This window comes from Amblyomma americanum, chromosome 8, assembly GCF_052857255.1.
Source record: "Amblyomma americanum isolate KBUSLIRL-KWMA chromosome 8, ASM5285725v1, whole genome shotgun sequence".
NCBI lineage: Eukaryota > Metazoa > Arthropoda > Arachnida > Ixodida > Ixodidae > Amblyomma > Amblyomma americanum.
Genome location: NC_135504.1, coordinates 43,659,186 through 43,674,030, shown reverse-complemented (window position 1 = coordinate 43,674,030; position 14,845 = coordinate 43,659,186). Strand labels below are relative to the sequence as shown.

At 44.4% G+C, this 14,845-nt stretch overlaps 1 protein-coding gene across 1 annotated transcript; it reads left to right on the top strand.

Annotated features, from left to right (window-relative positions):
• The first annotated feature begins 344 nt into the window (after positions 1-344).
• Positions 345-14,635, top strand: LOC144101523 (cardioacceleratory peptide receptor-like). The gene is made up of 6 exons (XM_077634695.1): positions 345-424; positions 2,440-2,543; positions 4,719-4,812; positions 7,687-7,938; positions 10,213-10,314; positions 14,290-14,635. The coding sequence occupies exons 1-6, from the start codon at positions 391-393 to the stop codon at positions 14,520-14,522; spliced, it is 819 nt and encodes a 272-aa protein (XP_077490821.1). The 5' UTR covers positions 345-390; the 3' UTR covers positions 14,523-14,635.
• Positions 14,636-14,845: the final 210 nt, after the last annotated feature.

The following is a 14,845-nucleotide window of genomic DNA, read 5'->3' as shown; positions in this document are numbered from 1 at the left end:
TGTTGAGGTGGAAGTGCGGAAATGTGCCCTGCATCATTTTAGCAGGTGCGCAGTTACATGGCCCTCATGTCTTGCTTTCTCCAGCTGCATTGCTTCTAAGGTTTTTTTTTTTTTGCTTCCTCTTTCCTTACGGATGAGGTGTCCAGTTCATTAGCTGCAATGGCTTTGAGGGTCATGATTATTATCCACTACAGTGTACACATTAATGAACAGCCGGAAGTATGCCTCGTGGTTTTAGGTGTTCGATGGTGGGCTTGCACGTTAAAAGGCCATGTCTTTTTTCCCTTCCCGCAGGTTGAGACGCTGACATTCCTCTGGATTCTGTTCGCGTGCATCGTACTTGGGAACAGTGCAGTGCTGGCAGCGCTGCCCAAGGGTCGCAAGTCGCGCATGAATTTTTTCATCATGCACCTTGCCATCGCAGGTAGGACAACACCACTATAGTTGTGTATCATAATTTCAAACTGGGTAGCTAGGTGAGAAAGAAAAATTGAGTAACAAGAGCACTCCGTTTACGACAGTTTTCATTCTTGAACATCACAAGGTTATACAGGAGGTGGGTTATATCACATTGGCAACCAATGCACCAATTGCGCGTGCCACAATGCTCTTTACAGAAGCGGAATATTCAGTAACACACGAAGCAATTTCACGATACGCGAGCGTCCTCTCGTGCATGCGGATAAAATAGAGCGCTAGACGCGTGAAATTAAACCTTTTTGTTCCAATGGCAACGATCGCTCTACGATGAAAATTATCGCATTTCTGAGAAACCATTCTTTTCTAGACGAAAGGACGAAGGCAACGTCGCACAAAAGCGTAAATTATTTAAGCCGGAAACTTTTTCTCGTATAAGTTCAAAACAATTTTAATAAAGAAAGCTTTTTAAGGTATGAAAACACTTTTCAAAAAAAAACTCTAATAGCAAATATAAACAGAAAATTACTTCTGAAGAAGGATATTGTTTTATCCTATCCAAATGTCAGACGGATGACGAAAATTTAATTTCTCTTTAATTTGAAAACTGTACTGAATAAGCATCTTGTGCCACAGAGCGTTATCTAATTCATCGCAAGTGTATTTATTAATGCTGCAGTACACATAAAGGCCTGTGCTGCCCAATGAACCAAATAAATATTATACCAATTGTCGTCGTGAAATAGAGAATGAAAACCGCCGCGGCGGCTGAGTGGTTATGGCGCTCGGCTGCTGGTACGAAAGACGCGGGTTCGATCCCGGTCGCGGCGGTCGAATTTTTATGGAGGCGAAATTCTAGAAGCCCGTGTGCTGTGCGATGTCAGTGCACGTTAAAGAACCCCAGGTGGTCGAAATTTCCGAAGCTCCTCACTATGGCGTCTCTCATAGCCTGAGTCGCTTTGGGACGTAAAACCCCCATAAACCAAACCTAAACCAAACCGAAATAGAGAATGGGCAGAAACGCTGGTTTTTCAGTAAACCATCTGCAATAAATAAGTTTCAATATACCATCTTTAGCAGAGACAAAGTTATAATTAATCGCGTAAAAAAATGGAAAAAAAGTGTTTCGAGAAAAACGAGAAAGAAGATTGCGACTAACTACAAATGCAAAAAACCAATGTCTAAGACCGTCAAACACGACCATGTTTGCAGCTGAGCGCCTTTTTATTCTTACATTCTATTAATTTTGCTCGTGTGATAAACGGAAGATTTTTAGAAACGTTGTGGTACAGCTCATTTGCAAGCTTTCTTTACGTGCGGAGAGTACCAGGAGGAGCTGCAGCTCCTTGTGCATTCCTGATCTTGCAATGAATGGCTTAAAATACTAGTGTTATAGAAACTAGGAATGCTTAAGGAGGCAGTAAGAAATGTAAAACCTATTTGCCCACATACGCGGTCTATAAAAAATTTAAAAGCCACGCGTTCAGATAAACACATCTCCAAATCAAACCAAAAACTGTAGCGCAATCAAGATGAACACAAGAAATGGGCACACAGGACTAGCGCTAAATTTCATCTTATTTTATTCACTGGCAGCGTAGCAAATATAAGGAAAAAACCAGAGCACGTGCAGATACCAGTTCACACACACCACTATCAACAGAGCCGTTCGTCCTGTGTGCCCCTTTCTTGTGTTCGTCTTGATTGCGTTACAAGTCTTTGGTTACAACATGCACCATCTAGCCCAACATAAAGTTCGTCTAAAAACATCTCCAAATGTTGAAAAATGTAACGCCTAGTAGGCACTTTACTTTTGAGCAACGTGTAATACAGTTTACTTCGAGAGAAGGTTTGAGTAGAAAAAGCGACGCGTAACATCCGAAGAGACTATTCTATTCTATAAATTCCTCCACTGAGGTGCACGTGTATACATTTAGCTAATGTCTCTGTGGGATGTTGTGGCCGGCTGCAAAGCCCTGATGCTTACGTAGTCTCCCCACTTACCCCCTATTCCTCAATTAGACCTCGGTGTAGGGCTGGTCAGCGTGCTGACTGACATTATTTGGAAGACGACAGTCGACTGGCACGGCGGGAACGTTGGCTGCAAGCTGGTGAAATTCGCACAGGTGAGGCACATCACTACGACTGACTGATTGCAAATTAGCTAAGCCTATGTAAATAAGCAATCCTCTAAAAGTCATAAAGTTATAGTTTACAATGCGTAAGAGGCAAAAAGGCCCGCATAAGAGCTTGCTCTGCGCGCATATAAATAGTGCAAAGTTTTGAAACTGTTTTTTGCCTCAGTATCAGTTCCTTATGTCGGCCATTATTCCACTCAGGAATGAAACGTTGACTGTCGAGTCGCTTCTGCGTAATTAACAGTGATACTGCGCCAAAAATAAAGGCACGGATTAGAAACACCGATCTGTGACTGTCCCGCACCCTCATTCGACCGTGTTCTTTTCGTTATGTGTAGTTATTTTCTTAATTTTCAAATAATTTTGAAGGTATTGATGCAAGCTATTGAAAAACAAGCTAAAATTGGGTTGTATTTGTTTTTTGCGAGCGTGCTGAAGTTTTGACCTTTTTCGGAAAGAAAATAAGATCACTGTGGGATTCTTCACATCCGCAGAGTAGGCAAACACCTGACGCGGGCGAGACGGGGAGTTGCATGGCAAGTGCGATTAAGACACCGGAAACATCGAAGAATGGCGCTACTGCCTCTGTGCAGAGTTCCTTAGGCCTTTTTAGAGTCACTCTAAATAATCATTTCCGAGTGCCGCATTTGTTTTCCGCGTGCTAATTGACGTGAAAGGTATATGAATGTCACAATCCAGTGCTCCAAAAAAGTTAAACGAGCCCTTGCAGGAAAAATACATATAGTGACACCCTTTCATGTCTCTCGGCTGTCCTCTTGGACTTGTAAAGGTTCACTAGGTGCTGCTTAAATGAAGATCGAAAATCCTCGCTTCCTGCATCTGTAATTTGTTAGTACTCTACATTGTCGATTTTAAGAGTACAAACAACTCAGTCTTTAGCATTATTACGCAAATTAACGAGTTTGCGATGGCAGAGAGGCACGGAATCAAAAATGTGATTGTTGCCATGGAAACACTAGATAGCGAAACCATATATATCTGAAATCGGGAGTTGTGGAAAGCGGTACTCTGTAATAGCTTCCGGTGGGTCGAGGTCATTCTGCCTCACATCGCTTTGTATACAGGCCCGGAGTGACTGCGCAAAATGCCCTCTCCCACTTTTAGCTGAGCAGGAATGCTTTCTCCGCGTCCTGATTTCAGTGGTGTGGTGAGAAAACGTGTGTTTATTACGACAGCGGTCTGGTGTGCGAGGGGCAGGAGTGACAGAAGGTTTTTGTCGTGATCACATGAACGCTTCCAATAAGGAACTATGCGCGCACACCTGAGCGATACGCTCCGTGCGATATCAGTTACACAATTTCATATGTTGTTCATGTCGCTCATAGGGAAACTATACGAAACACAAGTAGTTTATGGAAGCCACGCAGACAGCAAATATGCGAAAATAAAAATTCAGACGGATGCCTTGTGACTTGATTCATATGAATTCAAAATCACATGAAGACTATTTGAAATGCTGAAGGAATCCTTCACAAAACACCTGAAAAGCAATAGACATTCATATATTTTTCCGTCCTATGTGCACACTCTACTCCCAGAATTTCTTACGAGTGCCTCATAAGTTATGTTTCACTAGGGCGCTTTATATGCGCTATACTCAACGGGCTATGGCCAATTGCTGAAAATGCCTGAAGTTCTCACTGTGTCCTTAGTGCACGGAAGCCAAACGTCTTTCTAGCAACACTGGTGTGCGTTCACTTCCAGAGACAAGACCGGTGTGGATGCCACAATAATTGTAGTGGACTACGTATTTAGGGTCCCTAGGGTATGAATCAGCGATTACATGCGGCGCAGTATATGCTGTTCAATGAGGCAGCGCCGAGTATGATAAACTAAGTTTCACGAAATATATAACAAAGTTTGATTTAAGTCAGCCGAATATATTTGTAATTGTGTTGTAATTGTGGTGGTGGTAGCGGCTTTATTAAAAATAATAGTAAAAAGGAAGGAAAAGATTTTTGCTAGCCCCGGCATCTGCCATCGATACAATTCTGTAATATTTACAGCACCTGGCGTTACCACATGCCCTGTGCAAACTAATTGTCTTGCGTGTACAAACATTTCTTCTTTTCTAATCGCAAACATATTTTAGCCGTAAAAGTCATTATTCAATTCTCCCTCTACGTTCTCTGCTCTGAGCAGGTGCTGGTGACCTACTCGTCGACATATGTCCTGGTCGCATTGAGCATCGATCGATTCGACGCCATCACTAGACCGATGAATTTCTCTGGAAGCTGTGAGTATTTTTATGACCCAAATCTGTTCTTTCGGCACTACATTAGGAGAAAACCGATATGTGCGAACCTTAGAGCACGTAGCGCTTGTTGTGGATATATTTCTGCAGGGTCACTAACACCATAAATATTCTTTAAAATATGCAGCGAACAGGGATAGAAGGAAGAAATATTGGGCCGAGATACCTTTATCGCACTTTTCTTCATTATAGCTTTGATCTCAAAAATTTTTTCTACTTCAGGTAACACCACGATTCCTAGCGTAACTTGAGAACAATGTGCAATATTTCTTAAGACTAAGGAAGAGAAGAATGATGATTAAATGTGCTGAGCAACTAATGAATCAAACAGAAAGCAATCGCAAACTATACACAAATACGCGCTGCGATGTTTCACGGTTTGTGATATCTCTTTAATTTTCCCGTGGTATAAGCCGCAGAAGGGTGCTGGTAACTAATGCTAGCGTTTGTCAGCTTCCTAATGAAGAGAGCACCATGTGTGTGCGCACTGGCTTTAGATGAACCTAATAACGTTAAAAAACTTGCGACGCAAGGGCATTATACCCGTGTCTCGTAGCATCAGTCAACCAAACCAGATTATGCTTTCAAGAAAAGCCTAATTTCCGCAATGCAACGGAGGAAAAACAAAACAAGAAAAAAATAACAAGTAGGATTTTAAACCAGCTTCGGGGGGGGGGGGGGGGGGGACACATCCCGCTTTGGCAAACATTGAGCTTAAGGCGGGGACTACAGTATGGCTATGAAAATATGTATGTTCGGGGAAAGCTCTGAAGATTTATTCGTGTTTGTTATCATGTCCATTCAAGGCGCTTGCGTTTTATCTACGTACCACTCTTGTATTGCGTAGCCTAAAAACAAGAAGGCTACGTATCAGCCGAGAACAGGGCAATATCAGTAATCTAGAATCTTCTTATAATGATCGATATAGGAATGCTTTGCCGCAATACAGCCTTCATTTCGGAGAAATCGTTGTCGAATGCCAGAAACATATATTTAATGCCGGGGTATTCAACGCGTTGCTCTTTAGTGGACCCTTGCAGTCTACTGCAACATAGTAAGCGTCAAAAGGAACGTCCTGGACTCGTTATTCGATGTCCAGCAAATATGCTAGTGTCCAGAATTTTATACTGTCAGGACGGATACAAGCTGTATGTTCAACCTTTCACTTTGCTGCACGGAAGAATCTTTTGTTTAAATACGAACATTTTGCCCCCCACCCCTCCCAAAAAAAAATAGAACATCCGAACAGCAGATAAAGGCACGCGAGACATGTTCTCCAAGAATTCCCTCTTTTTCGCAAGCTCTGTATCGGTTTCGTGCGCATTATCTTTGCTGAGCGGAGCATATCATCCGCCTTCGCGACATATAATGCGGTGGCCCTTTGCTCGTCCCGTGGTATCAGTAAACTTATAATACGCAGGACGATAGCAGGGGTGAAAGCTGATTTCATGCAGGTTATCCTTATAACCAACGACCGCTGGAGACAGCAGTCGTTCCGTTTCACTGCCAGCTTTCTGTTTCAGTTGTCGCACCAGCGTGGTTAATTTTGGCTGATTTGTTGCGTTGCCACTGTTGGTTCCATGCTAAACGTTCATTCCGTGAACCAGTAGGCGTGCTAATATTCACATCACTAGAGCAATATTTATCCCACACTCCTTACAAATGTCTTCTTTCCATGCACACCTCCTGAACTACACCCATGAAGATGTGTCCCTATATTTGCTTCCCAAGCAATATGAGTACATTCAACTTTATTTCTTTGCAATATATAGGCTGAAACCTAAATGAAAAGCAGATGCTTTGTCCTATAAATTTCTCAACTGCTTTGCGGTTTTGAAGCCAAGAGATCACTGTTTAGTCACTTCGCAGCTGTACGCAGCATCACAAGAGAATAGATTACAAACTGCCCTGCAACTCATTTTTTCCTTTCGTCTTCTGATAACTGTGCTTCTATTATTTTACTCGTAGCTGTTTCACTGCCACAAAACCTCATACAAAAAGATATGAATGAACGCTTGCTGTTACTTCGGGAAGCGACGTCAACAGGTATCAGCGCTCTTAGATCATACCATGTACGAAACTGCACTTCAAAAAGTGACTAGTTTCAGTAGCCATCTTCCGGCAGCTTACGGATGTTTGCGCCATCTGGAAGCGGCAAGTAATATGTGTTACTGTTTGTAGCCATTCTCTTCTGAAAAGTTTTTATTTGTTTGCTTCATTTACCTCTAAATATTTCTGTCGAACTGTTATATTTATGGATTTAATAAATGCGTTTGTTTCACTGATTTTCTTAGCAGGCGGTTGTGTGTTTATCAACAATATTGAAGTTTGCAACTTGAACACAGTTTAAATTATTCAGCGCGAATGGTGCGGTACTCAGCAAAGGGTTCAGCTTAAGGATAATGTAGCCAGTCACGGAAAGAAAAATGGTAGTTTTAACGTTAAGAGACCGGAAGCGAGCAGAGTGGATGAGAGAACAAACGTGGGTTAATGATATTCTAGTAGAAATCAAGAGGAAGAAATGGGCTTGGGCAACGCATGTAATGCAAAGGTAAGATAACCGCTGGTCCTTGAGGGTAACGGATTGGATTCCAAGAGAAGTTAAGCATAGCAGAGGGCGGCAGAAGGTTAGGTTAACGGGTGAGATTAACAAGTTTGCAGGCATAGGGTGTCCGCAGCTGGCAAAGGACAGCGTTAATTGGAGAGACATGGCAGAGGCATTTGACCTGCAGTGGGTGTAGTCAGGCTGATGGTCATGATGAAACCTCCGTTGTTTGATAAATTGATCCTATGGGAACTTTGGCGACTGGTGATATCAAAGAGATCTAAGCAGGGAACACATCGCTGTCGTCGCAGGGAAACGCGCCCGCTGGCTGGTGACGCTGGCCTGGGTGACGTCCGTTACCATGTCCCTGCCGTCAGTCTTCCTCAACCGGGAGGCGGTGGTGCATGGCCGCCTGCAGTGCTGGATCGAGCTGCAGCTGTGGCAGTGGCAGATCTACATGACACTAGTCGCCTGCTCGCTGTTCTTCGTGCCAGCCCTGTTGATCGCTGCTTGCTACATCGTCATCGTGCACACCATCTGGAGAAGGAGCAAGGTTCTCGGAGGTTTGTACGCCCTGCAACAGCCGAAGTAGGCAACCATAGCGAGTCCGTCCAGCATAGACCTGCTCGCAAGGAAAGCCAGTTAGGGTTCTGAAAAAGGGTATGCACCGTTTATTTAAATCGCGACGTACTCCAGAAACCTAGGGGCGATTAACCTTTCTAACCATTATTTTAAGAGCTGAAATATGAAATCAACCAAATGCTTATCGTCTTTGGTTACCTGCTTGTGCTCTAGACGGACCGTTTGATATCGACATTCATTTTTCCTGCCAAACATTTCGCTCTTTATTGCTCATTCTACATAGAGTGGGATATTTTATTACCGCATATTTAATTGTACCTGCCGAAAAACAACAAGGGAGTATCTTCTTTAAATAATAATGCCTGCGGCTTATTTTCAGTTATACTTTTTCACCTGTAATATACACGAAAAGGCGCGCTGGGCATCGCATGAGGTTTACACCGTACAAGAGAAAAGGACACCTAAAAATAACGATTTATTGTCCTTATTATTTCGCCAACGATGTGTGTTTGTGTGTGTCTGTTTAAAAGAAGGTTTAGAACACCTTAGATTTCAGGCCAACGCAAAAGAATGGAACCTTGGCCACTAGCTTGCATTTGCGGTGCACAAGATCGGCAGCCCGTGCCTACAAAGCGTACGCCGTGCGTTATGAATAAAACCTTTGGCCAGATGTCATTGTGTCTGACATCATAGCTCGCCACGTCATCTTGATTTCGAAATTTCTTCCAGCGATTAGGTCATGATGCCATTAGGCCATGACGTAAATAAAGTTGTTCCTCCTCCTCCTCCTCCAGCGAAGCTTTATCATACTTAGTTAATCTTGCTTAGTTGCACTTTCGCTTAATGTTACTCATCGCTATTTCTAACCCTCAGTAGTCGATTTGCTAAATTGAGCGAAGTTCAGATGACAAACAACCGCGCAGTATCACCTGCCACAACAATTACAATCTTACCAAACACGGTTATGGCTTACTTCATGTTCTCTGATAGGAAGAAAGAGATGGCTGGAATAAGCTTTTAAATGGTAGGCAGTGAAATGATCTCTTTCCGGATTAACCACCACTCTTCAGAGGCAGGCGTAACGGCCGCTCGCAATAAATTTTCAGAAATAGTTCTTCTAAGAAAAGAAACTGAAAGAGCGCCAAGAAATTGCTGCTGAGTGTAGGGAAACCAGCAAGGCTACTTTGCTGGCGGAGGAGAAAAAAGTCTAATGAATGGTGTGAGTACACATATTCAAGTTGCGCCGCGGGTATAAACACATCCCGGGGCGCGGCAAGTCAAGAATATTGCTTGGATAACGGGGAGCGCTGTAGTCAAGCATATCAAGGGATAATAACAATGAAAACGCCAGTCATTCACAGACAAAAAAACCGACCCAACCAAATTAACCCAGCCGAGACCAGGTCGGTAAAGTATAAAGGCAGTGTACGCAGCTTTCCACTAAACACAGCAGAGGAAGCCAAGCAGCCACGCACCATTAACGTTTCCATAAAGCAAAAAGAAATGATAACATAGTGGCAGTTTTCTTGGACCGTGCGTAATGAATTGAGATAAACGCCATTTCTTTATGTTGTACTGACAGCTAGACAGCCAGCTAACTTGATAGTGCACAATGGTGCTTTCCTTGGACACTTAATTTCTGAGTGGAACAACTTCCTGTTTACTCAAGGCAGCAGACAGACGCGCGATAAAGAAGCTGGGACTTCTTCTAAGATAATGTTATGTGGCAAGCTGTCAGATACTGCTTATAGCTGCTTTTCATGTGGATATTTTGTGCCACTTTAACTAGATGACTATAGTTTTTTTTTTACGTGTGTTCTATCTGATTTCGAAGGATGTGTGACTTAAGATACATTACATAAGTATACAAGGCAGCTGTTCTAAAGTAAAGTTATGTGGTAGTGGTAATTTATTAGATAACGTTGAATTAAAAGACTATTCTGAATTTCTTTCTAGGAACTGGCTCTTGATTTCTCAGGTCGTGATACTCAGTGAAATACCAATTTTTAAGACTCTGCATCTATAAAAAAGTAAAACTCCAATAAGTAGCAAAACACACAGCACCTTTAATGAAGTTACCTGCCATTACTTGTGCCTACATGATCATATCACTTCAAGCTTTTCAGCGGCATTTTTTCCTAGAAGAGAAAGTCTCTACCGACAGTTTCTCGGTTACTCTAAGATATAGATGAACACAAAGTTCTGCAATTTTTGCCAATGTCTATTGCATTCGATTTGTTTGTATTTCTGTGCAGGCGTGCCGGGAATGGAGAACGACACGAGAAGGTCTAGTTCCCGAGGCGTCATTCCTAAGGCAAAGGTCAAGACTGTGAAGATGACGCTAATCATCGTGTTTGGTGCGTGTCCTTCAGGTTTACTCCTTAATTGACCGCTTTTTGGGGTCTGTTTAATACAGATCAGGTTACATTTTTGTAATGATTTGTTTCATTTTTTGTTTTTAACGAGTAAAAGTGCGCAAAGAGAACGGGACGAAAGCACACATAAAAAGAGACCAGCCGCAGACCATGTTGTTCAATTCTCTCTCTGATTTCTTTGTACAAACCATCATGAGGTTGGGAGTACAACAAGTCCTCTACGTCAATAGAAGAGGCCGTAGAAGATGGTGGGATTCCTTTTTTCAAGAATTTTCACCAGGTCCTCGGAGCTGCGGATTAGGTAAGCATCACAGCCTATCACCTTGTCGAGGTGTTGTTTCGGGTAGGACCCCACGACATGTGGCCAGCTCCCTTTCTTCGAAACAATGGCACGAGGAGGGTATTCCGCCTTGTGTTTTTTGCCGGTGAGAAACATTTCCAAAATAATCCCTCTAGGATTTTGAGACAGGCAGCACGAAAACACTCAGGTTCATTTGCTCCAGGAGCCTGACAGCTTACTTCCTCTGCATCTTGGCTCGGAGTTCAATCTGTTTGAAGTTATTGAAGAGCGATCCCCGGACTTTCTTCGCAAACACACCTTGCGGCAAGACAACGAAGCTGCCCTCCTTATCTGCTTCCATTATTGCTAAGCCATTATCGCTAAGGTGGAACATAGTTATCTTCATCAATGCCTTCCGTAAAGTAAAACTACTTACTTTTCGCAGCAGGCAGTCTACAGTGTCATGAATAGCCTTTTCTCTAGCCTGGTCAGAAACTAGTGCCCCTACACGTCGCTCCACGGCAAGTAGCTCGGAACGGCCTGCTGAGGGCTCGAAGCAAAAGGTCGGTCCCTTTTTTAACGTTTTTTTGATGTTTCTTAGAAGGTTCACACTGCCCTGTACCGTGACGGAACCCTCTGTCTTGGTTGTTCGGTGCGCTGCCGGAAAAATAAGTCGTGTTCTCTTCCAAAGAAAATCGATCGTTGGCGATGACAGTCGCTTGCACTTTAGGAAACACCTTGCGGCTAGACAAACGTTGGTTCCTTCGTAGGTGATGCCTCTTAGCTAGTCGGTGTAGTGACTCACTCCCCTCCAGGCTGGTGTTGGAACTGGTGAAAATTTTTGGAAAAGGAATCCTAACAACTTCTAAGGCCTTTGTTATAGATGTAGAGGACTTGCTCTACTCCACACCTCATGATGGTTTCTACAAAGCAATCAGAATCAGAACTCAAGAGCATGGTCTTCGCCTTGTCCTTGCTTATGTGTGCCTTTCGTCCCGTCATCTTTGCGCAGTTTTACTTGTTCGCTTCACATGAACCAAGTAGCCCGCCAGGGCGTTCTACTTCGTTTTTCTTTGGTTTGGCTGTGGCTTCCGTAATAGCGATAGGAACGGGGGGTTTGAAATCAAACAACCGATCACAGGTGCGACCAATCAAAGGGCGGTGCCGCCACTAACCGCCCCTGCTGACACAGCGTCCTGTCCTGCACTGTTACAGCCACATGCCCCGCGAACTCATCACCCAGCCTTGAAGAAATTTCTCTGTGGAGACTGAGGGAGTGTCGATTAGGCCTCTCTAGAAAAGACGTTCTTAGCATACCGGAGACGTACTATGGCATAGACGTAGCGTATTACCGGTCGCCGTCTGTGCAGGGCAGTGACATGGCTGGTGCAGGCTGTGCAGGTCACCGGCTGTGCAGGGCATTTGCCTCACCTTGCCCCAGCCATGTCACTGCACGTGCGCAGGAGGCATCCGGTAAATAAGTATACGTCTCCAGAAATTCTGGAAAAGTCTACTGCTAAACGCATCATCGTGCTTTTTTAAGCGTTATTACCGGTGCTATTCTGCCAGTGCCGCATAGACGTGGGGCGCATTTCAAGTCAATGGCATGATGTATATGTTTCTGCCGCCACCAACGTGACTTCACACCCAGTTTTTTACATCGCCTAAAATAAGCGACACATGGGATAGTACCAAGTGGAAGCAAATTAAACGCTACAAAAAGCGGCCCCATGTCAATTTCCAGACTTTCATTTTTCTTTTTTTTTCAGCTAGAACCTGATGTACTGTTTTCTGGAGTGAAGGAAAGTAGTCCTTAACACCGCCGCACCTGGCAGGGCGTCAGAGACGAGTAGCAGTAGTTGGTGAACGGCGGATTATCCGTGTAATAACGTTTTAGTGGCGTGATGTCATAAGCGCTGTGATGCCCGCCAAAGATGCATATAAATATACGGGAGCAAAGTATGGCGCACATTTTACATGGCGGACGCTGGACCACCTGAGCAGACGTCCGCGATCGACCGCAAGCGTACTCGTTACCGGCAGCGATAGCGCCAGCTTACAACACTCTTTCTTCGGATAAATAAAAGACCACTAAGTTTTACCTTAAAGGTCGATGCCAGCAAGTGCTCCTTGCGGAATTAATGGCGACAAGCTAGAGGCTTCAGGTTCCATTTTGCTTCCATGAAATCACAATCATGAAGGCTAAAGTTTGCTTTTTGGTATGTTTTATACAACAAAAATTGATTAAGCCATCTGCTCGCTGCTAAGAAAAAATTTGTTTAATGTCCAAGGAAACGTAGCATTTACGCCATCTATAAGTACACTAGCTCTGGTGGTATCCTCCTCAAAGGCTGTAATTTGAAGAAGGAGCTCATAATCACTCTACGCTGGAAAAACTGTCGGCAGCTGTCTCATAGCAACCATCATCGCACAAATGGCGTGACACGCGGGTTCGCGCTTCAAGTTTTCCACACGGCATGGGGCTGAAAATGTGCATTCTACCGTATATGTCAGGTGATAACCAAAGGTAGGACCTGGGCTTGCATAGTCCACGGTGCCCCTTTAGCATCTGAGACACACGGCTTGTCTGCCGCACATTGAGCTGGTAGAACGTCATTTGGCTTTGCTAGATGTAGTACCTGCTTCTCATGAACACTTTCATCGCCTACTTTTTACGTATCATAATCTTGATTAAGCATGAGCTTCTAACGAAATACTAATGTATAAGCTTTCAAGGAAACAATTATTGACGATTACAGCCATGGTAATGTGGATTACCAGTGACAACTGGTCCCCCTTGTGGTTTTGAATTGATAGCATATTCGATAAATGCTGTGCCACCGATAAGTGCTTGGCGACTTATTTTATGTGTTGCGAAAGATAAAACGAGTACTTTACGGTAAAACAAAAATTTTGCATGGACTTCAGCACCTTGTCATGCAATCTTCTTGTGGCAACGCCCCGAGAACGTTCATCCTCTTTTCGGACTGCCGCATATCGGTGACATAGCAGAGGCCTAGTGCTGCTTACCGCTTAGCGGTTTAGCAAGGCTTGGCATTTCTGATAAATGGGTCAAAACGCAATACCAAGAAGGCCAAAGATCCGCTCTCCCCACATTTCTGGTTCTTGCTTACCGCATATGTGTAGTGTTCGGAGCTCTACGCTCAGTCCAGGCTTCATCCCTGGCCCTCCTTCTCGCGGCGGAAATTCAACGTCGCCGCTCGCGGCTGCATAATGAGTGCGGCGGATACTACTGCGCCATCGAGTCACTCCACGACGTTTTTTTGATAGGCGTTTCACTGCGCTCCATAACGTCTTTTTTTCGACCACGTGTCCACCTCCTTGCAACGAAGTTAGTCTTCGGAGCGTGACCATCGTGGTCGTGTGATCACATGCTGGTCACGTGATCGGGGACATCCCAATAGGCACTACTACGTTTAGGCCGAGATTTTATGCCTTAAAAGCTAGCGCTGTACGAGACTGAGCAGCAAAAAAACAATTAAAAACCCCAAGCAACCACCTTAGGCCGCTTCATGGTAGCCCAAAACGCAGAAAAGGTACGTAGCAGTTGGCCTTCTAAGGGCGAAAAAATCGTCAGTATTTCTATTCTAAAACCAGGGTGTTTCTTAAAGGGGTTGGTTAGCCCCGAATAATAGTTCTGATTGCCTTTGTTGCAGCGTTCGTGCTCTGCTGGAGCCCGTATTTCGTATTCGACCTCCTTCAGGTATATGGCGTGACGCCGCGGACACAGGCGGCCGTCGCTGTTGCGACCTTCATCCAGAGCCTCGCTCCACTAAACAGCGTTGCCAACCCGCTCATCTACTGCTTCTTCTCGAGCAACAAGCTGTGCCGCCGTCTACGACATGAAGCGCTGCTGACCGTGTCCCCGCATGAGCAGCCGTCTTTATGACCAGTGAACCTCGCCGGAGGGTCGGGAAACCGCTCCTGCACGATGCTGTCGTCGACGATCCCGAGCTCTGGACTTTGAGGCAGCAATGCTGAGTGAATCTCGTCGGTCGCTGAGTGACGCGTGCACGAAAGACAGAGCGCCTCACATGCCCTGTGCCGCCTATGTGGATAACACAGCCTCCATGGACCATTCTTGGAACTGTATGATGTACTGAGCAGGGCAATTTACCTTTGGTGCCGGTGAGGCTAATAAAGTTTACCGTAGATATCTTACCGTAACCGTGCCATATGAGTGCTAATCCAGGATAATCCAGGTTAAGGGTT